Genomic DNA, 24,753 nt, shown 5'->3' on the forward strand with positions numbered 1-24,753 from the left:
TTTTGGGGACCAAATGTGTGCATGGGCTGCTATTTCAGCTGCTGCTGCTGCAGCACCCTCAGAATATGAGTTCCATCTTCCCCAGCTCGTGCCTTTGTTGTGTTCAGGAGACGGCCCCGAAGTGGGCCCAGAAATGTTACAATTCTCTGAGCTTGTATTGCCTGAAGGAAACAAACAAACAAAAATCTCCTATCTGGTTGTATTGAATATAACCCATCCGGCACAATTGATTGCTCTGAAGTATTCCCAACCCTCAACGCTTCCCTGAATGGGGCGGCTGCAGATGCGATAATTGAAGTAATTCAAATCCTCTGTAAGAAACAACCTTATTGTCTCCTGCTGAGGATGTCTTTGTAATTATGGAGATGAACCCTTATCTCTCAGCCCGTGGACCCAAATGGAAGAGGCGGCCGTGCAGCGCCACGGGCCGAACTCCTGCATCCAACCTGCACGACAGCGCCGTGAATTCCAGCACCTGCAGCACAAAGGCTTCCAGCTGGAGGCACACAGAGACCTTTGTAGGGCTTTCTGGAGGCATCCGAGAGCCCCAGCGATGAGGCACGGCTTCCTGCTAACCAATGACATGGAAGGGCTTGGAAAAGTCCAGATGTCCATCCTGCACTGCACTCCAGCAGCTCAGTACAGCCGGCTGCTGCTCCCCACCTGCAGCGTTTAGCATCCCATAGCATCCCAGTGCTCACCTCGCCCTGCTTAAACCACATGGAGACGAGTCCAACTGTGTCTCATCTGACACATCTTAGAAAGTGGTGGAGCTGAAGGATCGAGAAACCCAGTTTCTTCCCCTCTTTTTTTCTTTTTTTGCATAAAGTGCTCATTGTTAATTTAGCTCTGATAGATGCTTGATGGATGGCAGCAGGTAGGCTTCTCCATTATTCTTTCTAATCTGCTTGATATACAACTGAAGGGAGCTTTTTAGGAGGGAAAAATAAGGAGGCTGAGGAGATTCAGATCGGAATTCATTTACGCAGCGATTCCAGCATCCATTAAAAATAACCCATTAAATATTGCCCTCTGCTAAATTTAGGGAACGCTCAGGTGTGTCTGCTCCTGTGCTGTGCAGAGAGTTTTAATACAGATTTAATCATGCTGAGTGTTGGGGGAAAGAGCTAATTAGATGGACAAATTTAGCAGGCGGTGGTGTATTACATGGGAAGAAATGGGTGATTGGATATTATTCACTGCGAAAGTGACTGGCCCCGAGGAATATCTTTAAGAATATTGCATGACAGAATCCAAGTTTAAAAATGGAGAAAGCTGAAGCTCACATCGTCCTCAGAATCCTTCCCTGCTTTGGAGTCTCTGCCTGCGGTGCCTCCCAGCGTCCCACCGCGCTCCTAACAAATGCGATGGGGGAAAGTAATGGGCTTTGATGCATTGCCGGTGTGAACGTGTGTTGTTTCTGCAAATAATGGCCCTCATCTATCCCCGTAAGATGTATTTTTATAGGATTCATAACATTGTTAATTAGCTATATACAAATGACCCCTGCTCAGCATTTCTCAGTATTACGGCTCCCATACGAGAGCGGATTTAGAAAGGGGAAGGGGGCTGTTTTCTTTAAACAAGGAAGAAAGCCCATTTCTTAGCATGATACGGTGAAGCAGTCTCAGCATTAACAGCTCTGCTGAGATTTAATCACCACAGCGGGTCGCCGTACCACGGTGGGAGCTCAGCCCCATGGAAGGCCGGGGGAAGCAATGTGTATCCCCATCTGCCCACCCCAGTCAGAGCATTTTTGGGTAGTGGAATCCCACCACCACTGGGAGCTGTGACCCTCACGGTGAGCTCAGAGCCACTGTCCCGCTGTCCTATCCCAGTGCGTCCATCTGTCCCAATGCATCCCTCTGACCCACAGCTCTGTCTGTCCCAGTGGTCCGTCTGTCCCGCACTGCCTGGAAGCTCACCCCTTTGTCTGCTTGCTCCTTTTCAGCAGTAAAAGAGATTCACAGCCGCCTCTAGCTACTTGTTCCCTCCCCTGAGGTCACTTTATATTGTTCAAAGGAAGGTATAAAGTGTGGCAGGAGATCTGCTTACTCTACAGACCCGGCACGGAAGTGATTGATACAGTAAGTCATTGCTCAATTGCTCAAATAAAAAATGACTCATTGAAGTTCCCTTACACTTGTCCTTCCATTATCCCACATTGTATGGTTACGGATACCAAGCTGGCTACCTACACTGCAACCTTACCTACAAACAAACAGAAACACAGTGTACTTAGAAATGCTGTCACTGCTTCAAGGATGGCAGTGGGAAACCAGAAGCACCAAAACATGGTGTGTGTCACTGACTTTGCTGCCAGAGCCACCGGGTGCACTTTGGTGCACAGTAGAGCAGCACTGCATGAGGTTGAGTGGGTGCCCTGCACTGCACACGGTAACTGTGATCAGAAAAATACATCATCAGCTTGTTTGGTACTAAAGCACACATTATATTTCTCCCTTCCAAAGCAAATTTCTGTTTCATCCTTCCGAAGGGGTTCATTTAATAGCGTGTGAAATGAAACGTCAACAAGAATTAGAACAAATGGCCCCGTAACACCCTGGGGATGAGCAGTCCCTGCTGGGAGGTGGCTCAGCCCCACTGCAGCCCCCAGGAGCATCACTCGGAGGGTGGGGGCAGCTGCCCAGGAGGTGGGCTCTGCTGGGGGCTGGGGAACCTCAGCCATAGTGCTGGGGCTGAAACCCACCCGGGTGCACAGGGCATGCACTGGAGCTGGGTTTGCTGAGTGCTCCCTGCTCTGCAGAGCGAGTGCTTGGAGAGCAGGGTCTGATGGCCCCGAGAAGCACAGAAATGACATGAAAACAGAGATGTGAGGCATGCAAATAAATCTTGCTGACAAAATCGCTCGCTAGACTCATTATTATGGAAATAAATTTAAAATGTGGCTTTTCGGAGCTGTTGAAAGCCATCGCTTTCAGGAGCTGTTGCATGCCTCTCTGAAGGGCTAATGCTGAGATCTGTGATGTGTGGGGAACACTTCTCAGATGTTTCTTGTGCTGCAGTGGAACAGAGCTGCTGGGCCATCAGGAGCCGTGCAGGCTCCATCAGTCACACTGCCCGGCACACTCAGGCTCTCTCCCCTGGCTGCAGCCCACCTGCGTTCTGCACAGAGGGAGCAGATTGGCTCTTGTGATCCTGCACACTGCAAAAAGCCCAATTAATGAAAGGTTAGGACGCAATTAAAGATCCTCAAGTGCCCCGTCTTTCAAAGTGCAATATGAATTCCTGGAACACTGTTCTTGTTTTGCAGAGACCGAAGCATCTGCAGCTTGCTTGCTTTTCTTGACCCCTGTGCAATTCTGTGAGTTTCTCTAAAAGAGACAGGAACAGCACGCTGATCTCAGCTGACCATATAGAGCCTCTTCATGGATTTGTGCCCCTGCTTTTCAAGTGGTCTTGAAAGTGGGAGCACGGAGCAGAGCTGGGATGCAGAGAGTACCCACATCTGCCCCATCCCTGGAGGTGCACAGTGGGCCCTGGGGGCAGCCAGCCCATGGCAGGGATGGGGCTGTGGGCTTTGTGGTCCCTTCCAACCCAAGCCATGTGATATTGCCAGAAGATCTTTTGCCAGTGGCAATGGCAAGGAAGACCAGTGGGAAGGTGCTGGAGTGATGCTAACAAGTGGCAGGACTCGGTGTCCTGCTGCTGCCACAAGAGCAGGGAGCTCTGCTGTGCGACTTGTGTGGAAGGTCAGTGGTCTGCTCCCTTGGATTCTACATCTGTGGAATGGAGATGTCAGTGTTTATATAGGAGGGCAGCACTTTAATAAACATTTGTAGCACGTTCTGACGGTCCTACCGAAGCCTCAGAAATATTGTGCAAACTCAGTTCAGTTCAGTTGTCTCTTTTCTTTGTCATTACTCCATGGGAGGTCTGTGTGCTGCTGCAGGAAGGCCTGTGCTGTTGCATTCAATGCAGAAGGCAGCAGCGTGCAGCCCAGCTCCATTTCCCTGCGTGTGCTGAGCAGTTCTGCAAATGGCACACGGGCTGTAATTAAACAGATTGACCTTTCCATGCACAGGCTGGAGAGGAGAAAGGTACTAGAGAAGATGGATTGAAAAGTGAATGAGATGCCAAAGTAAATCTCTTTTACCCATCCCATGTGTCAATAGCGAGCAGGGGGAGCATCAGTCTCTGCAGCCTGAGTCACAGCCCAGGCACGGGCTGTGCCAATGGGATCTTCTCTGTGCCCATCTTCCAGTGCAGCCCATCAGGCACGGTTCTGCCTGACAGCACGCACAGAACTCCTCTTAAATCACACACAGCTTTGAGCACCTATTAAGGAAAGTGATGTGCTTTGCTGGGAGAGGTCAGGCTGGGTTCTGCCACGTCCCTCCTCTGGGCTTCGTGTAATGGGTTTTGTTTTCCACCACTCACAGCTGCATTGTTTCGAGAGGGATGTTATTCTCTACCATACACAAATGGCAATGCTATAAAATAATTTTGCACTGGTAAAACTGCTGTATCACTGGGTAACTTCTCAGTGAGCCAGGCCTTCAGTCTTTTACTTTATGGTTATCTTCCATCATAGATTTATATAGTGGCGTGATTGCTTTTCACGTCTCATACAGAATCCTCATGAATCTTTTCATCCCTGCTCAGCCCGATTTTCGTGGGACTTCAACTGCTTATGGCAGATTTTAAACGTCCTTTGAGCCCACTGTATGCACTGGGCTCTGGGCTGCGACTCCTGCTCACTTGATTTCTTCTCCTCGGCATGTTCCCATAGAAAGGGCATGAAATTCACCCCCCGTGCTGTAGCAGTGGCGTTGTCTCCAGCTATTCCATTACACGTCTTGCATGTAATTGCTTAACGGTGACAGTCATCTTGTGGTTCTTTATGGACCGGTGACAGATCCGTCCAAGCAAAAAATACACAATGGATGATGATTAGGCAGAGTGATTGCTGTTAAATTCCAAGGTTGGACCCCGTCCACTCCTCCACTGCCGGAGGAGATGATTTGTTGTGTTTCTGTCATTGCCTCTGGCTGCGGGAGCAGCACAGCCCGGCATGGCACAGGGAAAGCCCTTCTATCACTGGGAGAGTTGGTTGGGCTTTTTGTTGGTTTATCTCCTCCTGGAAGGGCCATCCATCGTTTGCCACAATACACAGCATTATAACGCTGGTTTGGTTTCATCGATTGAGCCTGGGCTTAACAGAACGGGATGGAAAACTGCATTTAGAAGATGAGTGGAAAAACAGACCTAGGGGCTGTGTTGCACCTTAGATGGCAAACTGACCCCTGTGGTTGCATTTTGTTACGCTGAATATCTGGGCTATGTTTGGTAGGCCAGGCTTTGCTACAGACCCTATTAGAACAAGACACCCACGCACACTCTGACAAGGAGTATTTAGTATTTAGCATTGCACTGCAGTGGAAGGGGACTGCTTCGCTGCCATGGAACATTTTGCATGCAGTTGAGCAGTGTTTGGCACTGAGTCCATCCATTCCACCTTAGTGCACTTCTGGGTAGGATTCCCAACTGCCCGAGGCACATCCGAGTTCTCCTTCCGCAGCAGGAAGGTGCTTTGCTGTTTCTTTACCTGCACCATGGTGAGAGGAGGCTGGCCATTCATTATTTATGGTATTTCATCATTAAATCCCAACTTTGCTTCTCGGTTGGCAGCAACTCCTGCTCACATTTTGCTAACTCATGTTTTGCCTTCCCTTCTGGAGCAGGAAAACACAGACCCGCAGAGCATCTTTTATTCTCCCATCCATAACTCTGTGAGTTTTTTCTTATCTTTTTCCCCCGTTTTCTCCTTTCATCTGTGAGAAGAGATGGAGTTCTTTGATATTTTATTTAGACCCCATCGTGCGTTGGGAGCGAGCCCTGCAGCTGTTTGTGGATGGGCTCCCTGCAGAGCCATCCCCCTCCCTGTGCCCATGCACGTCTCCTGCACAGTCCCCCATGTCTGATGGGGTTTTGGGCACTGATGTTCCTCACTGCAAACATTTCCCACTGCAGGTAAAGCACCGCACACACGTGTTCAGATAAATGCCCTTTCTCTGGCTGTGATGATGTAGCGGGCGGATTTGATTTACTGTGCAGACAAGTGCTATAGGTAGAAGCGCTGTCTGCCCACACTGTTTTGATATTGCCAGGGAAGCAGTTATTAATGGCTACAAACAAATTCCATCCGACTTAGCCATAGTGCTTCCAGTGCCTGGAGCTGAAATCTCTGCTCCCTGCAGGGTGCCCACAGGTGAAGGTGGGTGAGGAGCAGCGCTGCTCAGGACCCGGAGCCCCTCTTGCTGTGACAGCTGTCCCATAACAGCACTGCACATCTCAGCCCTCCCCACTCAAACCCTGCAATCCCATTCCACCGCCACTGATGCCCCTTTTTCCTTGCTGGGACCACCCTGCAATGAAGGCACACTGAGGCGCGTTGCAATCAGAGCGCGAAGAGCCATTTAAAGAGTTATTGGCCCAGATGAGATTGCAGGAGGAAAGCTGTCAATAAAGAGGCCCCAGAAGGAAGCTGTCTGTGCAGCAGCAATGGAGGATCAGTGCTGGACACAGCTAACGAGGAGGCTGCAGACGCCTCATTTGTTTCTGACAAAAAATGAATCATAAAAGCTGCTGAAATTCATTTTCAGTTCACAGTACATTTGGTGCCAGACTTTCATGCTGCAATCATGCAAATATATACTGACACGTACAAGTGAGCTGTGAGCCTGTTTATTTACCCTGTGATGTGCACTTGAGGGCATGCATGCATAGGTTTAAATACATCTGAGAAGGGCGAGCACCTGTTCTCTCCTCAGAATCCTCCATCTCCCACCAAATCAGCACTTGGTTCTTAGTGCAGGGTTTGGATATTCGCCCCCTTTCCCCTCCTCAGATGCACCCCAGCTCTGCACAGAGGAGCACACACAGAGGATGGGCAGTGGCAGAGTGTGGGTGCAGCACAGCTATGGGAGCAGAACCGTTCTAACAGCACTTTGTATCTGCTGGAAGCCTTCTGCTGGCCAAGAAAAAGCCAGCAAAAATAAATACAAGTGTTACTATCTGGAAGACAACGTTAAGATTTAAAGCTTTTTCTTTCAGCATCTGTAGATGTAGTCGCCTTTACTGAAATCTCATTTTCTCCCTTCTTTTCCAGTCTGGCAGAATTGAACGTTATGGAAAGCTGTGTGTGGGTATGTGATGGACTGCTGCTCGCACAGCGGGTATTTGGACTCCCACCTTCCCTGGGCAATGAATTGCCCACAGGATCTGTCACAGCACTGCGTGGGCGTCATGTTTCCTTTGTGCCATTTGTCCAAACCTCTCCGTTGTGTCTGATCTGATGAGAAAGATCCATTCCAGGAGGATTTGTTCGTAGAACTGCAGAGTGGCTGTGGTTGGAGAGGAGCTCTGCTGGCTACCCAGTCTCGCTTTGTGTTGTTAGTGGACATCCTTGCTTGTATCTGAATTTGTAAAGAGCAATCAAACCTGGAAAACAGCATCTGCCATTTGTTGCTTTTCCAATCCATCAATTTAAATGGTTGTTTTTTCCCACCAAGAAGTAAGAAACAAAGCACTGCAACTTCGTCTGCACCTCCCAGGAAGAACCTGACCGTGACAGCAGCTTTGCTCTGGAGCTACAGATATGTTTTCTGTCTGTGAAAGGAGGTTGCTGTTTACCTACATTTTATCTGTTCAGAAGGCTTTCCCTAGACTGGAAATCAAGCTTGTTCAATAGAGCTCATTAGGTAATGAGCTTACTCACTAAGCTCATTAGTAGGGAAATTCATCCCGCTCAGCCCTCTGCAGCCCAAATCTTGTCTCCCTGAGCCTAGCTTACTGCTCATTTGACCCTTAGCAAGAGAAGTGACTTTTACCTAATTTGATCTCTTTTGCATATTTTCATTCAACAACTGCCTTGCTGAATGAATGTTTCTATTATTTAATCTGGCCTGCTATTCCTCTGCAGCAGGAAAATATCTACAAGGGCTGTAGTCTTTGTGCACAACGTGCCAAGGAGAGAATATCATGCCAGCTCATTTCAAGAACTGAAGCCGAGCGTCTGACTCAGTAGGACTCATCCTGTTCCATGATGGATGCTCCCTGGATGGAGGAACAGACGGTGGGGCAGATGCAAGTAGGCAGGAGAACGAAAGAGGCACGAGTAGAAGTTGTGATTGCCTCCTGCGAGCTGCCCGTGATTGCCCATCTGCACGCAATGGCGTGGTCATGCAGGGAGCTTTGGAGCACACACACAGCAGAAGAAAGGGATTTCATAGTGTGGTTCACTGTGCAGAGATCAGAGAGCAGGTCTGACAACGAGGATCTCTCACGGGGTGGGAGATGGGCTGCTACGCCTTCCTGAACCGACGGCACAGCTGAGACGTGTGACAGCGAAGGACGTGTGTTGGCAGTGGTGCTCCATTGATTCGTGCTCAAAGAGGCACATTTTAGTCCTGTTTCTACTCATTTCAGGCACTGATTACTGGAAAAAGGCTCTCGTGATGTCATGGAGTTTGTTGGATGGACAACGGCCTCCTTCTGCCTTCCCTCTGAAGAAGCAGAGAGGAGCAGTTGGAGCTCTTCTTTAATACTGATGACAAAAGGTCAGGCAAATATTGAAGCCTCAAAAGACAATAAAGCAGGGTTACAACAAAAATGAATTCTGAGCACAGGGAAGGGATACGTTCCTTTGTACCCCAGCAGCTGTGTGGCTCAGAGGGAGCTGAGCTCCGGAGCAAAGGACACAGTACCCACCCTGCACATATCTGGGGCATCCAGTTTGGGTCAGTCCTGGTCCAATGCATGGGCACCTGGGCATGTAAGAACACGGGCACCTGAACGCCCCTGGGCAGTAAGAACACATCAGGCACGTTCTATCAGCCTCCATCCAGCCGTGTTTCTCCAGAAGGAGTGCTGCCGGGCAGCTCTGGAGCTGCGCTATGAGCCAGGCAGCGGGATGGGATGATGGAGAGTTTGCTTTCAGAGCGCACACCTGATCCAAGCGGAGGCACTGATGGAGATGGGCTCCAGCTCGGAGCAGCTCTCTCCTTGCAGCTTTCCCTTGGAAGAGAGCTCTCTTCTGCCAAGCATTAGGTTGCAAGAATAGCTGGCGTGCGTTATCCTTTCCAATTGAAAAAGAATGCTTTATTTTTGTCCTTACCGTGGTGACTGTAATTAATATTTAAGGAGGATGAGTCCCTTGTGCTACTGCTGCTACCAAAATAGAGAAGAAGTGCGTCCTGTTGATGACATGTCGTGTACAAATTACACACCAGGAGAGCGTACTGAGATGGAAGTGAGAACTGTGGCGACCGGGTGAAAACACAAGAAGGAGAAAGCAATAGTAAAAGTGTTTTCCTTCGTACAGAGAAGAAATACGGGGGCTGTCAGGTTGTGGGGGCAAACCTTGTTATCTCAGAGCTGCGCATTTAAACCTTAAAGGCTGAAAGCAAATGGGAATTTATCATCTGCTGTTTTCACATCTGATGCGAAGCCCCATGTCTACAGGCAAAGGAGAAACAGCAGCAATTTGTGTCTCTTAGATGGAGTCGCATGCACAGAAGGAATAAGGCAATAAGGACACGAGAAATAATTATCTGCACACAAAAGCTGAGGGTACTTCAGCACGCTGAGGACGAGTTGTTGGGCTAACAGCAGCTGCCAAAAGCCAACCTGACAGCTCCCACTGCTGCTGCAAGGCAGCAACTCGGGCAGTGCGGGACTGGGCGGCTGCGGGGGTCTCATCTTTGTTCCTGGGAGGTCTCATGGCATCGCTGCACTCTGAGCCCGGCTCTGTTTGAGCTCAGCTTTCAGGGGCACGTGGCCCCATTCTGCGGGGCTGCTCCCTGCAGAAGCAAACAGTCCTTCTCAGGGGCTTCGCAGCGGCCAAATTTCGCGAAGTCCTGAAGGCAAAGCGCTCGGGCTGATCTGTGTTTTAATTCTGCTGCAGATGGCAGGCAGAGATGAAAGCAGCAGGCTGCCCCGGGCGCTGCGCTCCGTGCCTCTCCCGAAGTCCCGTGGCACAGCGCAGCTCTGCACGGCTGCCCACCTCAGCACGGTGCTTTCAGCTGTGTTTGTAGGGGAACGGACCCCACGTGCAGCACTGAATAGCAGCGTGCAGCCCAGACCCAAACCCCACAGCCCTGCACAGACGTCCCCGGCGCAGAGCCAGGAGAAGAGAAAGAAGTCGGTAAGGAGTGAGAGGAGGAAAAGGCCAGATGTTGCAGCATCGTTCCTCAGGCTGCAAACCAAAACGAAAAGCCAGGAAAGATCTGCACCTTTTAAAGAGGTAATGAATTGTTTCCCCCTCTGGCAGGCAGCGATTTGACTTGCCACATACCTCCGAGTAATTTCCCAGCAGGTTTTAATGTTGGAACAATGGCATTCTGCTAGATATTGATTTTAAAATAACTCTTCCACCTTTACTTGTAACCTGAAGAGGTGAATTACAGCCCTTGAATGTGCTCTAACGTAGTGCTGGTAAATGGTGGAACTGACAGCGCCTGTCTGGGAAAGCCATGGGGCTGAGCTCTGCCCGGGGCGGCCAGCAAAGCTGGGATGGGTTTGGCACAGAGCAGCCCTCAGTGTAAGGCAGCTGCCAGGCTGAGCCCTCTGCTCCTGGAGCTTGTTCTGCATTGAGCACCCCCAAACCTGCTCTGTCCTCCGGTAGCACCACAGCAGCTCTGTCCCTTCGCTGCAGATGGGCACAGTGGTGGGGATGCAGAGCCCAGCATCGCAGCAGTGCAGCACCAAAGCTCCGCACCTCTCTGCTGGTCCTGCAGCTCTCTGTGCCCGTGCAGCAATGCACGCTGAGAGCAGATTTGGACTGCGTGGATGTAATCAGCTGAGAGATGTAATTCGTTTTGGCTAATTTGTTGCAGGCCTTTAACTTCCCTTCCCCTTTCACCGCCTTCATACTGACAGTGGCTACTCTGTCCCCTATTTTCAGCTGATTGCTGTAAACTAATTACTTTTACTGGGTCAGCACTGTTATGAAATTATCATTTTATGAGACTAAAAATAGCTCCGATCCAAATCAGCAAGCCAATCACTTCCCCTCATCTCCAGTGAAAATACAATGCTCTCTGCAGTCTGCGTCTCTCAGGCACTCGCTGTGCTGCCGGCTGGGGAGGGAAGCAGGAATGAGGAGCTGCGAAAGCTTCCTCAGCTCAGTTGCTATAGATGCATCTCTGCCAAGGCTCCCATTGGTAAGCACAGGAGTCGTGTTGTGGTTTTAGGCAGCACTGTTACTCAGCATCGTTCAAAACCATGTCCTTCTCACACGAGCTTGCCTTGATGGAAAGTTATTTGGCCCTGCCCATTAGAAGTGGGGTGTTTGCATGTGCGGGCAGTCATGACAAGCAACCAAAGCCACAAACAGCCCAAGGATGGATGCGTTCCTATTTTTCAGGGTTGTATTTGAGTGAATTGAGAGAGTGAAAAATCCACCGAACTCCACTTGCTACAGGAAGGAATAAGGGCATTTTAATACTTCAGGTGAATGCAGACAGCTCGAAAATGAGATGCTTGCTCGAGATTTGCATCAGGGCAGTGAAGGAAAAGGTTCCGGCTCTGATCCTGATACAAAGATGCTCCGTGCAGTGTCTGTAAATCCAGCAGGGGAAGAAAATTGATACCACACTTCATATAAGGTGAAGCTGGAGTCAGGAGAATGAAAGCTCGAGCAAATGGCTTCTTTGTGTAGCTCCATCAATTCATTGCCTGATTGGGCTCTCTGTGTATTAAATTCAAGCTGCTCCCTGGCCTGTGGACAGAAGGATTGTTGCCCGTAGGAAATGGGGAGAGTGATGATGTGCTGCACCTCGCTTTACAAAGGACATGTCCCACAGCTCATCCATCTTCCCACTGGCGATGTTAGATATGCAAAGCAGCATTTCTATTAGAGCAGTATTCCTGATTCCACTCAGTGGCAGTTGCTGAGGTGGTGACACACAGCATACGATTACGGGGCTGAGCCTCACGCTTTGCAGAGCGCCCGGCATGGCAGCGCTCCAGGGCCGATTTATGCCTTCCCTGACTTTGCAAACTCCTCCTGGGTTGCATGGAGGAGGGCGAAAGGGGGTTGCTATCAGCCCATGGGCCCCGGGGCCATGCATGGAGCAGTGCTGCAGAGATCCCCATCACGCAGTGCTGGCAGCCCTGCAGTGCTCAGCGCTCAGCCAGGCCGTGATGCTCGGCCGGCAGCGCTTTGGCACTGCGAGTTTCACACCCTGTTCCACTGCTTGCATTTCATCCCATTGCTTCCTTCCCCAAGACTGAATACCAGTGAAAAAGAAAGCCCAAGAAATCAACAAAACAAGTAACAAGACAGTTGATTACATCGGCTCTCTCTCGCTTCCCCTCCTCGTGCTTTGCAGAACCTCGGGCTCCAGCTGGGTAACATCAGGACAGTGGAGCAGCCCCCAGGCCTGAGCCCAGCCCCCCCTGCACTCAGGATCTGTGCACTGCTCCCAGCCCCCCCAGCACTCAGAGCAGGCTGCAGACATGCAAGGCCATTGCATCTGCTGTATGACTTCCCCACGCTGACGTGGCTCCTCAAACAAACTCTTCGGATACGGTTCTGCTGTCCCAGCACAGTGACCAGCTCAGCCAAACCCAAAGGGACAGCACGGACCCCACGGGGACAGGTGTGGGCAGGGGGGTTTGCAGCCACGCTGTGCTCACAGAAGCTGCCTGGGAGGCTGAACATACTGCTGCTGTCAGGTGAAAGGAAAACAGCCATCAACAGCAAAGGGAAACATGACATGGGCAGAAGCAGCGCGGGCTGCAGGGGGGGGGTCCGGCACTGCATCCCTGTTTGTCACATTGGGGCACAGGGATGTGGGGTCGGCCCCTCTGGAGGCAAAGCCCCATTAAAAGTAAATGGAAGCAATGCGCTGGTAGCAAAGTGACACCTTTTATGATAATGAAACTCAGTGTGGGTGTAAAGCTGATGACCGTTGCATATGAAGTGAGGTAAAAGCAAGAGGGGGCACAAATGCTGGCAGATATAGGGTGGGTGCTGCAGGGTGAGGGGCAGCCGCTGCCCCCAGAGGAAAGTGCTGCTGCGTGGATTGGGTGGCTGGCCTTGAATTAATTTGGGGTAGTTGATTCAGTGATTCAGAGCGATGTGAGATGCACCTAAGAGTAATGCTTTCATTATAAAACCTCCTGAGCAAAATTTAACTCGTGCTAAATTAAAGCAGCCTCTGTTAAAGCGGGGCTGATGAGCACAGCAGAGGGCTCACAGATGCAGGGTCAGAATCATTTAATTCCTTTGCTTTGTTTCCCATCCCAGAAAAGCTGCTGCACCTCCCTGCCTGCGCTGCTGAGTTCTGCTGTTGCTTTCGTGCCTTTTGCTCAAAGGGAAAACCCCTTTTGGGTTTATCGTGGTTGAGCACCAGGCTGTGCATGGAGGCTGGCTCTCACAAATGGCGGCGACTTCCTTGCTTCCAACTGAACAAATTTAATTTACTCCAGCAAATATCTGGCTTAGATTTGTTATTTTAATTATTAACGTTACTCAGCTGGAACATCTGCTAATGCTTTCCTAGCGCTAGCCTTGGTTTTCAGTGTCAGTAAACTTTCCCTTTATAGAAAATGGGCTTGGAAACACAGGAAAAGTTATCTCCCACGTTGCAAAATGCACCGCCACAAGCAAAGACATTCCAGTGCCAGGGAAATGTTCATTATCTGATTTAAGTCTCAGGGCTCAAAACAAGAAATCTATACACACGTGCATACGTTTGGCTTAAAAACTATGGCACTGTATATTTCCTGTTTCAATTACTGGCTAAAGCAGATGATATTGGGATGCTCTGAGCAGTGCTGGGATGGCAGCAGCTAACAGGCAACTGCTTAGAGAGGCGAAGTGAGGTGGAATAAGAAGCACGTTAGGAACTCTGGCTGCGTTTCTGGCAACTGCTGTGAGATGGGAATTGCCAGCGCTCTCATTAGTAACAAGATCCTTCCAAGCACTGCTAAGTGATTTCTGAAGAGAGAGAGATGAACTATGGTGCAAAAGTGCCAGGAAGACGGGAATGACGTGGGGCCAAAGTCTTGTTTCTGCAGCTCGCTGATTTCCATGTGCCGCCCTGGGTGAGGGGCTGCGGCAGCTGCCGGCCCCGAGGAGGTCTGCATAGCACATAGCATCAACCTGTCTGTCTAGCACAGGGTTTGGAAAGCCAGCAGAGAGGGTTTGGTTTCGCACTGCACAGGAAGGTGTCAGACCCATGGCAGGTGTGCCTGGGGCAGGCAGGTGTTGGCAGAGGGCATCTCTCTGCAGGAGCTGCCTGGATTTCGGAGTGCCTTACAAGTCTGTGCTAATGGCAGCGATCTGAGCTGGCAGACTGTTTGCCAGAGACACCTATTTTAATTAAACTCCTGCAACAGAAAGCCCCACATCAGTAATACTCCAAGTGTCAGCTTTAAGGCTTTGATAGCACGTTATCAGTCCCTTTGCAGTGAACGCTTACAAAGCTATGCTTAAACACCTGGGTGTTTTTAATTCTTGTCGACTCATTTAAAGCACTCATTCGTCTACAATTTCTATGATTGCAACAGATTGAGGACACTTTCAAGTCCTCAGGAGCACTCTGTTCTGTCACCTATGTGTTCAGAGAGGGAAAGGGAAAGGGAACAAGACCAAGCACCGATGGCAGCAGAGCATTAACTGCACTCTGCAGCACTTTCTGCATGGGTTTTACCAGGAACTTTGGTTCCCAAGCAACACTGAGCATTCCCTTGGCCCCAACTTTCCTATGACAAGGATAGAAAGGAGGACATCCATGTGAACACGTGTCTGCAGACAGAAAGATAGGCGCAGTTATATGGAACAGAAGCGAGACAGCCTTTTGGTGACTATGACAAACATGGACATTTTCACTTAATGAAGAATTCAGACTGCCAGTTGTCATCAGATTCTGCGCCTCCCTGACAGCTGAATTACGATTTCAATAATTTACAAGTGCCATTGTGAGCCTGTCCATGCCTAATAGGCACAGAGACGTGTTTAAAGTCAAGCTTAGAGGATAAAGTGGTGACCACGTTACAAGAGTGGGGATTGTCTACATCTGAGCATTAATCCGTGTGAGCTCTCCAGAGGGAAAACTCTTTGCAAAGTAACGACAAACGTTGTGTGTCCTGATGGGTGGCATTAAGAGATGATTGCCTACTTTCTTTTTACATAACCCCATCAGGGTGAGGGCTCGGCTATTCTTACAAAGGCTTTTGTTCAGAGAGACAGAAGCTCAAATCTATAATCTCAGTAGAAATATCTGTAAGGGAGAAATGAAATAGAAGGGAAAAAACAGCGCCCTCCAGGCTACGTTTCCTTTGCTTTGATTATTCCATTACCTCTGCACCTGTCCATGGCAGTGTTTGAAATTTCACCACAGTGTATGCCAATTACTTTTTAAACCCACCACTAAACACAGACAGGAAGCCCATTTCTTGCTAAATTAAGTGAGAAAAAATCCCACGGAACGTGTCCTGGAGAACACTGGGTGACTTCAGGAGCAGAGCAGCCCACAATACCCATTTGAATTCAGCACATCTATAAGAGAGAAACTGTGACCAACATTGCTAAAAGAGACAAAATGCACATCAGAGATTCTGTGTAAAATCTATGGCTCAAATGAATGTCTGAAAAAAGCCCGAGCACTGCTTGCCAACTTCCTTCCACTTCTCTCTCCTGCAGAACGAGAGCAAATCAGCACCTACTACTCCATAGATTGCTTCTCCTGCATTCATTTACCATTGTGCCAAGCATTTGTCAAGTGGGTTTAAGTGCTTTTTCTGTTTCATACGTCTCATAAACACAAATTCCAGAAGTTATCAGGCAAAGAACAATCAAATCTTTAACACTTCCATTGCGTTTTGCAACATGCATCCAGAAAACTGCTTACGAGCAACGAAGTCTTGCTCCTACTACATACTTGCAGGCTGCTGAGTAAAAGAAAAAGTAATACTCACCCAAGTGTTGTCATGGTTACAATAGTGTACCAAAAGGAAGCAGGAATACTGGTGAATTTGCTTGCTGAGGACCCTTTCTCTGCATAAAACATCACAGTTGCAAAGATGATAATTGCCATAGTGAGGGAAAAGAGGAGAAAGCCAAGCTCAGAGGCACAGCTCTTCAAAGTGTAGCCCAAGATTCGTAAGCCTTGGGAATGGCGAGAGAACTTGAAAATCCTGAAAACCCTAAAAACCCTTAGAGTCACAAAGGCTCCGCTGACATCCTCGTTGTTGGTCATCACCAAACCAATGTAGTATGGCATGATGGCCACCACGTCGATGATGCTCATCACGCTTCTGATGAACCTGTAGCGACTTGGGGCCGCGAAGAGTCTCAACAGGTACTCAACTGTGAAAATCATCACACAAGCCGTGTCCAAGCAAAAGAAAGCCACAGCATATCTCTCCCCACATGGAAGCTCCTTGTTCCCCGGCACCGTGCCGCAAGGGACAGTTTCCACGACATTAGTGATCACAGAGACGGCAATAAAGAAACCGGTGACGTAGTAAAAGACTAAGGCTAAGGTGCTGGTGTGGGGGTTCTCGAAGGCTCGCCACATGGTCTGCCGGAAGCTCAGGGATGGCATGGACCCTTCCTGGTTGTTTTCTGAGTCGTTGTCATCCATCAGCCGCTCTGCGTTTTCCCTCTTCCTGTCTTTGTACTCTTCGTAGCAGCAGTCCCCAATGATTTCAGGGAGGATCCCGTAGAAGGCAAGCTCTTCATCGTAGGCAGAGATGCACTCATACCTGGGATAGTGCAGCTTGCCAGTTCTATAAAAATTTAAGATGCACCTGAAGACCTCAGGGTCCCGGTCGAAGAAGTATTCCTTGGTGTCTTCATTGAAGAAGAACTCCTTCTCCGTGCTGCCCAGCAGAGTGTCCGGGTACCTCTCAAGTGTAGTCCTCCAGGTCTGGAAACGCCTGCCGCTCACGTTGAGAATGATCAGCTCGTCCTGCCTCTTGTTCTTCTCTGTCGGAGCCAGCGGCATGGGACAGTTGGCCACCGGCATCCATCCTATGGCAGCTGCCCTGGCAAAGGGCAGCCACGCGGCGACCCCCGCAGCCATGGTGCCCCCGGCCGTGTTACAGGAGGGGACGGGTGGGAGTCAGATCAGCTCCATCTGAAATGCAGAGCAGATAAAAGCACAGCGCAAAGTCAGTCAGGGTGTCTCGCTCCGTCGTGCTCAAGAGCTAGATCAGAATGGGCACGAGAGCTTCAAACTGCCAGCTTGTCCTCATCTCCTGTATGAAGGGTGATGTTAAAGAAGATACAGCTCGGTGAGGTTATGGCGTTATTATGGATTGAAATTTTGAATAGCAAATGATTCCTCATTAAAAGCTCTTTAAAAGTAGCATAAACACAGTAATTTATATTTGCTTCCTTACAAACAAGACTAATCCATGATTCCCCAGGTGTGAGCCTCGTGCTCATCCATTCAACTACAGCTGTCAAGAAGGAGCTGGGAGTGCCAGTGAAATCAGCCTGCAGTTCACCCAGCTAAACTGCATGTCATGAAGAGCCACAACTGGGCTGAGCTGGATTTCCAGGCGGCAGAAAGCTCAATATGTAATGAAGCTGATCACCTCTCTGGTTTTCATTCACTTTCTTCCACCTTTAATTAAGCACCTGGGCTCAGCAGCAGTTTTTTGCTGGTCTCTTGGATTTAGCGGTGTGTTTTACTGAACTGAGATACTGCTTCCCTCCACTGGACCACAGGAAAGTGTTACCAACGGAGTACCAGGAAAAGCAAAACAGAGAAGCCTCCAAACTTGGACAGCTTCCTTCCAGCAGGATTATTACCAGGAGACCCTGATCGTTTCCTGGCAGGTAGAGGCAGAACAGAAGGACCATTAGGCTGAACTGAAATACGTTCACTGCAGTCTTGATTTTTAGATGAAATATATCCCAACTTGTCCAGACCCTCAACCACTGGAAGCCAACATTCTCTGGAAATGACAGTGGTTAATGTGGTTCTGATCCGGCCACCAATTTTCTTTTCCTTTTAGCTCTTTGGTCAGAGTTCTTAAAATACTGAACTTGTTTTTTCTATCTTTTAACTTACATTCACTTTTACTTCCCTGTTGTTTTCCTAAGTCTGCCATAAAATTATCTGGAGAAAGGTGCCATTATCATATCAGATGCATTACGGTCCCTATCAAAAGCCAATCTATCAATGGCAATTCCATTGATTCTACTGACTCAAGCCCTCAAAGCCTAATTATATCCTCTACATGGTATCCTTCTATGCAATTTTACTCCGAACATTCTTAATTATATGAAAGCTGCCATTCCAGCCAGTAAGGCTGCAGCATTATTGATTTCAACAGCCATCAAAATACTGAATAAAAAATGATGGAATCAATCTGTGGTGAAAACAACTGAACTGCTCCCAGGAATGCTCTTTCCTCTTCAGGACACATTAACATTCATCACTTTAATGTGGGGTATCTCTCTGTGCAATTTTACTATCTAAAGGACAACCGAAATCTCTCATGCGAGCATCTCACTGCTGCTGGAAGTTTTGTAATTACGAAACATAAAATAATCCATAATGATACTTATCCCAAGGAGACACTTTTCACATATGCATGCACTGGAGCCAATATTTTTGCTATGGAGGGTTGTTCCATATCATTAGGCACTACTTTTTTCTCTTCCTCCTAAAGAACAAATGTATTGCGCTAATGGTGCCAGAATGGCAGCCCTGGAGACCAGAACCCTTTGTCCATGGAAGAGGCAGAGCACAGCACTGCAAACTTGCTCTGCACCACTTTGACTGTACGCCCCAGTCTGCAGCTGGAGGAACTCCCTGGGGACAGAGCTGCCGACTGCTGTTAGCAGCAGCGGATCTTCCAACTTTAGGAAACGCTGCATTGAGAACAGGGCTGCAAAACAGGAGGCAGGAAAGATGACAACCATTTTTGTCATTAATCACCGAAGACAGACAGGCAAATAACCAAGGCACCAAGATAACACATCCTCTCCCTATCCTCCCTGCTGGTAAACTGTCTTCTGTGCTTTTTAATTTCAATTAGTGGCACCACCATAAGGTTCCAGGGCTGATTGGTGCTGTACGCTGACCTGAGCAGCTACCATGCAGCGGCTCCTCATCTTCCCTAATTTCTCTGGGGAACCTTATTAGAAATCTCTTCTGTACTTATAACTTTGGCTGTAAATTCCAGGTTACCTACATTAGCTGCTGAGGCTCTATAAATACTTCACGTATAATTGTTCTAATAAAGCACTGGTAGCTCATAAGTGAGTTACGCATTTTTAAATCAATTTTTAAAGATAAAATGGGTCTTTCCATGCTAGCAGTATATGTGGGGAAGCTATTAATACCTCAGCTATGAAACGGACAGGAGATTAAAACAAGAGAAAGAGAAGGGTATTCTTCCACAGAGGTTTAGTTCCCATTTCTCCGTTACAAAGAAATGCAGCTGGTTAAGTGAACTTAGCGCACGCAGCTCCGTTTGCAAAGCTGCTTTAATCTGTCCCATTTGGTCCTCAAAATACTCAAAGAAGCCTTTGTCAGATGTAAGTTGGGCGTCTGCAAGAAAGGACTGAGAGGGCAAAGAATAATCAAACCCCTTCTCAGAAAGGTTTTGCTTTTTCTCGTCTTTGGGACTTCTCTGCCCCAAAAGAAGAGACAGAAAACTAAGAGAGATGGGACTGGATTTGTAAGTCAGAGCTGCACAGCTTGCTTAAAACAAAACAAAACAAGACAATTGAACAGTTTCTCTATTAACTATGGAAAGAAGCCCTTTTTCTGCCCTCCGTGTCTGGGTTTGGTAACTGCTAACCATTCTCCTCAGGCAGGAAAGCAATTGCCTGGGCACAAAATATACTGTATGGGTGCCAGAGTCTCTTCAGCTCGCGTTGGAAACAGACACACTGCAACTCTATCAAGCACATACTTGCCTACACACACATTTCTGCCTTTAATTACTGTAATTTCTGCATGTAATTTGGAAGGAACTTGTATCGGTAGCCTGTTGATGACGTTTAGAAGACCTGGTGCACAAAATGCAATCATTTGCCTCCGTCTGACTTTTAAAAAGTCATAATTGGTGGAGAAAATAACTCTTTTCTGCGGATAGTTAGGAGGTTTGTTCCTCGTGCGAGCACGTGGGGTGGGAAAGCCGTTGGCATGAGCCCACCTCTGCGGATTCCAACCCCATCTCCATCCCTCCCCACCGCCCGGCTGTGCTGCCCTGGCACTCCGATGTGATCCCAGGCTAAAAGCAAAGCCCTGGCGTGTGCTGTTGGATCAATGCAGCTGTGGAGGAAAACTTCAGGGAACAGTCACTGCTGTTTACCTGAAGGGTCAGCAAATAAGCAATGGATTCTTACCACATTAACTTCTATTGCCATTGCCATACTTAATAAATGCTTCTTCACAGCCTCACAAAAACAGAACTAAATCTCGTGGCATTTCTGTTTCTGGAAGCAGACAGGGATGATTTAAAATATGGCTGATAAACAAGTGAGTGTCTTGATGAGATACAGTGCTAATGGGAATGAAGAGCCTGGAGATCATCCCTTCTCTCGCTCTCTCTCCATAGCTGGGTCAGGCTCAGGCAGCAGAGATACTCTCACTTAAAAGCAAAATATGCCACTCAGGGCTTCAAAATCCTCTTTCAGCCACGTATTCCTTTCCCTTCCCGGTCACATCTGATAATAAAACTTTCTGCAAAGCACCCATTCAGCCAGGTGCAGAGATCTGGGAGCAAAAGCAACAGGCTTACAATAACTGCATGCCAAGTCCTGCCCACCCCAGCAGCCCGGGCGCCCCATCTCGCAGCACCCCATTACCTGCACGGAAAGGCTCCCGGCGCCCCGGGGCAGGACAAGCAGAGAGAGAGAACAGGCAGGGAGGGAGCACCGCTGCTCAGGGTACGAGGTGAGCTGTGCCTGCCTCCCGACTCCCTCTCTAAATGCAGTCAGAGGCAATCAGAAAATGCCATCATCATTGGGAAAATAGAGAGAGAGAGATGACTAAACGGCTTCTCCCTCGCTGCAGCGGAGACAGTCCCCCCCCCCGCCTCTCTCCTGAGCTGGCTGGTTTTGCCCCCTCCCTTTCCAGCCCCGCTCGGAGCTTCAGATCTCTGCCAGGTCCCGGAGCATCCGCGGGCGCGGACCTACGGGGGGATGCAGCCCGAGGACGGGCGGTGCGAGCTGCCGGAGGCACAGCAACCGGAGCCATTAAACGCACACCCGAGCCTACGCTGCGGGCCGACGTGCCGGCACCGGCGAGGCTGGGGGCCGGGGGGCAAGGCGTGCGACGAACTCCATCGGTCCCTCCCGGAGCGGCCGCTGTGCCCCTCGGGCAGCAGAACCCGCGGGAGAGGTCCCTTCTCCTGGAGAAGAGCCATTCTCCGGCACCGTGAGCCCACAGGCAGCCTTAGCCCGGGCAGGAGGCAGGAATGAAAAGAAATACCCCCGCCCGAAGCCGATCTTCCCCTTCCTCCTTCTCCCCTCTCCTTCTCCCACCCCGTCCCCTTTCCTCCTCATCCTGCCGTTCTTGCTTGCCTAGCTCCTTGGCAGCTCTTACCAGTCCTCTCTGCATCCCTCTTTCATCCGCGGTCAGAAGTTGGACTCCAGATGCTCAGAGAGCTGATCCTTGCTCACTTATGTTTGCCGGCGAATCTCCCTTCAATAAATAACTCTCAGCCCAAACGAGAGCAACCCAGTCGTGCTCCGCTCTGCCGGGCAGCTCTGGCACTGACTGATGCGCCGCAGCGATAGTTAGTGACTTCCATAAAGTAAGACAGATACGTACACGAAATAGAGGAGCTCGGCTGCCTCGCCATTGCCTCGCATCCTTCCCCAGCTCAGCTCCGCACTTTAATCTATCGCCGGGAGTTCGGGGGCTGGAAGGGTCCGCGCGGGCAGAGGGTGGAACAGAGGGAGGGGAGGGAGAGAAGGGAGCGGAGCGGCGAGGAAGGTGAGAGCAGGAGAGGGAATGCGGAGCGGGGGCGCGGACGGGCGGGAGCGGCCCCTGCCCCTCGCCCTCCCCCCGCCGCCGGCGCGCCCTCCCCCGCCCGCAGGTGCCCCCCTCCCCCCGGCCGCCGTCCCCACGGCCCCGCTCACCTCCGCGGGGTCCCGGCCCGCCGCCCGCCTCGCCTCGCCCCGCCCGCCCGCCGCTGCCGGCCGCGGACCCAGCCGAGCGCGGCCGCTGCCATGCGGCTGCCGGGAGCGCGGCGCGGGGGCGGGCGCGGGGCTGCGCGGGGCGGCGCGGAGTGCGCGGGCGCGGGGCGGCGGCGGAGCGCCGCGATCAGCACCGGCGGCGGCGGACAGCTCCGCGGGGAGCGGGCCGGGGTGGGGGGGGGGAGAAGCGCTGCCGCGCCCCGCGCCGCCGCCCCCCGGGGACCGAACGGGGCCGGGGGCTGCGGGCTGAGCCGGGGGCGGGACCGGGAGGGGCTGGGGGCACTCTGAGCCGGGGGGAGTTGTTTCGGGCCGGGGTCCCCTCGGAAGGATGCGGTGAGGGGGTCTCGCCCCGCGCCCTCCCGGCCCCGCGCCCACCCCCCCCGGCCCGCCGCCGCCGGCAGAGGTCACCCGGAGTGACCGCCTTCCTTCCCCAGGTGCAGCCCCGGATTTGTGGCTTCTGGCGAAGGAAAGGGACGGGAGGGCACGGATGTGCCGCTAAGCAGGGTCAGACTTCCAGGTGATTCGTTGTCTTTGTGTTATAAGAAGTCTTTTTTCCCCCCTGAAAGCCTCTAAGCATAAGCACCCCTCCCCACCCCACCCTCCCAAGAAAAACTCAAACAAAACAACAAAACAAAGAGCAAAGCAACCAAAGCAACCGAACCACAAATCCTCAAACACTTCAGCACTTGGTCTGGTAGGAAAATGTGATGCATCTCTTGTGCCAGAGCCACGCTCTACCCAGCACACTGGCTCAGCTTTGTCTAATCCCCAGTAACTCCGTGGAAGTTGTATTAAAGAAAAAAAAATCATTTCTGAATGTCAGGTTGTGGGTAATCCTCCCCCAGAACAGTTCCCCCAGCAGTGAGCTGCACCACGATGCCTTCAGCCTGCTTGGTGAGGTTATGCTGACGCCACCGACGGCAGTCTGTAGGATATGGATACTAATACACATGGGTAGTTGTGGACAAAGTGAATCTTAAGACTTCCATGAGAAACTCTCAGCGCTCCTCTGAATTTAAGCACATCAAAGGGCCCACAATCCGTCTTTGCTAAACGTCTTCAGCACTTTCCTCTTAAAAGTGCCTCCTATATCTCCGCTCGCTCTTTTCCTCTCGCGGATGCACAGAAGAAAGTAAAACAAGAAACGCCATTTGGCTTTTACTGGTACAAAAGACATGGCTGTGATTTAAGTCAGTGCTGCTCATAGCACTCTGCCTCTGCTCAGCTCCGGCGCTCTCCGGCCTCCCCTTCTCCAGCTCTGGCCTGGCTGTGCTTCTGAACAGCTTTTCCCCCATGACTCGGCCCCTTTTAACTTCCGATCTCTATTAAAAAACTAATTTGGGAGCTCTTTTTTATTGCTCCTGATTTTGTATTTTTAAATAGAGTATGAAAGTCAAAAGCAAGCTAGCTGCAAATAGTCTGACGGGAAAACATTCCTTCTTCTCTCAGTGCTTCGTTCCCTTTTTCCTTCTCTCTCTGCCTTTCTCTTTCATTCTTCCTTTCTGCCTTTCTCTCTTGCTTTCTAGGAATCTCTTTAGGCTCTAATGAACCAATTATACATCTTATTAACACTTTTTGACCAACTTTCTGCCATCCCATTACCGAAGAAGTTGAACCTACTACCATTAAAATGAAGCCCACAAACGGAATAAACCATGCAGGTTAAACGTAAGTTTTAAAGATAGTCTAAAGATGAAGGACACCTTTTCTTTTTGCTGTGACATTGTGTTCTGTATCTGTATCCTGCGCCTCTACAGCCTGTTTTATGTATTGTGTTTGTTCTTTACACTGGGTGCTATCCCTCATTAATTCTGCGCCTAAATAGCCCACTGGCTCCATGGCCGTGCTGCATAAGCATTCTGTAATGGCAGTCGCAGTAATAAAGCTAGCATGGATGCTTGGAATTACAGCCTGCCATAATGGTGTAGCTCCGTAGTCTGCTTATGCCCTACAGATCGTGCCAATGGTTTCCTCGCTTTGGATCCAAGCTTGCAAAAGTGCCCGCACAAACTGAAGATCATTAACCAGGCTATGATAGTCAGTCTCTGCAGCCTTAAAATTGTATGTGTGCTCTGCTGATTGATAAGGGCTGGAAAACACAGCTGCTTGAGTGTATCTGCTGCTCCCCACAGCTCTTCCACACCTTGGCTGACTCTTGGACTTCTGCTTAAGCTCTTTCATAACACAGTTCTGCTTTACTTTTCTTTGCAGAACCGTTGTCGGGGACTTCCTAAGGAAGTCTGTATAAAATGAAAACCAGAATACATTCTCTCAGCATCCATCAGAAATGCACAAGGGGAACTCTTGATTTTTTCAGATTTTCAGCCCCTTTTGAAGACGTTTCAGTATCGGGAGACGTTCAGGGCTGGAGGTCAATGGCGGGAGACTGGGACTGTGTCAGCTCTGCACTGAGAACACTGCAGGGGCACTGGCTGTACCCTGTGAGGCTCACAGAGCCCATCAGCCCACCAGTGATGTGGTTCTATGAGGACGGTCCATGCTGGGGTCTGTGGGCTTCGGTTCAAAGCCATCTCTGATTTACAGCATGTTACTTCCCCCCCTCCTCCTTTTCCCCCCGTGTTTGGAGGTGTTCCAGCCTGAAATAAAGC

At 50.1% G+C, this 24,753-nt stretch overlaps 1 protein-coding gene and 1 long non-coding RNA gene across 7 annotated transcripts in view; one reads left to right on the forward strand and one right to left on the reverse strand.

The window, feature by feature from the left end:
* Positions 1-18,372, forward strand: part of LOC107055191 — a 77,656-nt gene extending 59,284 nt beyond the window's left edge. The window contains exon 5 of the long non-coding RNA XR_005841898.2: positions 7,133-18,372. This is a non-coding gene — a long non-coding RNA (uncharacterized LOC107055191). The remainder of the gene's footprint in view (positions 1-7,132) is intronic.
* Positions 1-22,132, reverse strand: part of KCND3 (potassium voltage-gated channel subfamily D member 3) — a 99,109-nt gene extending 76,977 nt beyond the window's left edge. For 2 of the 6 annotated variants that reach the window (XM_015298879.4, XM_046904075.1), the window contains exons 1-2: positions 21,549-22,132; positions 15,952-17,114 (exon numbers count right to left, since the gene is read on the reverse strand). In XM_015298879.4, the coding sequence (XP_015154365.1) occupies positions 15,952-17,060 (1,109 nt within the window). In that variant the 5' untranslated portion in view covers positions 17,061-17,114; positions 21,549-22,132. Of the gene's footprint in view, positions 1-15,951; positions 17,120-20,809; positions 20,936-21,548 lie in introns of those variants that run through there. The other 4 variants (XM_046904073.1, XM_046904074.1, XM_046904076.1 and 1 more) reach the window with 4 other exon arrangements.
* Between the last annotated feature and the right edge of the window lie 2,621 nt (positions 22,133-24,753).

This window comes from Gallus gallus, chromosome 26, assembly GCF_016699485.2.
Source record: "Gallus gallus isolate bGalGal1 chromosome 26, bGalGal1.mat.broiler.GRCg7b, whole genome shotgun sequence".
Taxonomy (NCBI): domain Eukaryota; kingdom Metazoa; phylum Chordata; class Aves; order Galliformes; family Phasianidae; genus Gallus; species Gallus gallus.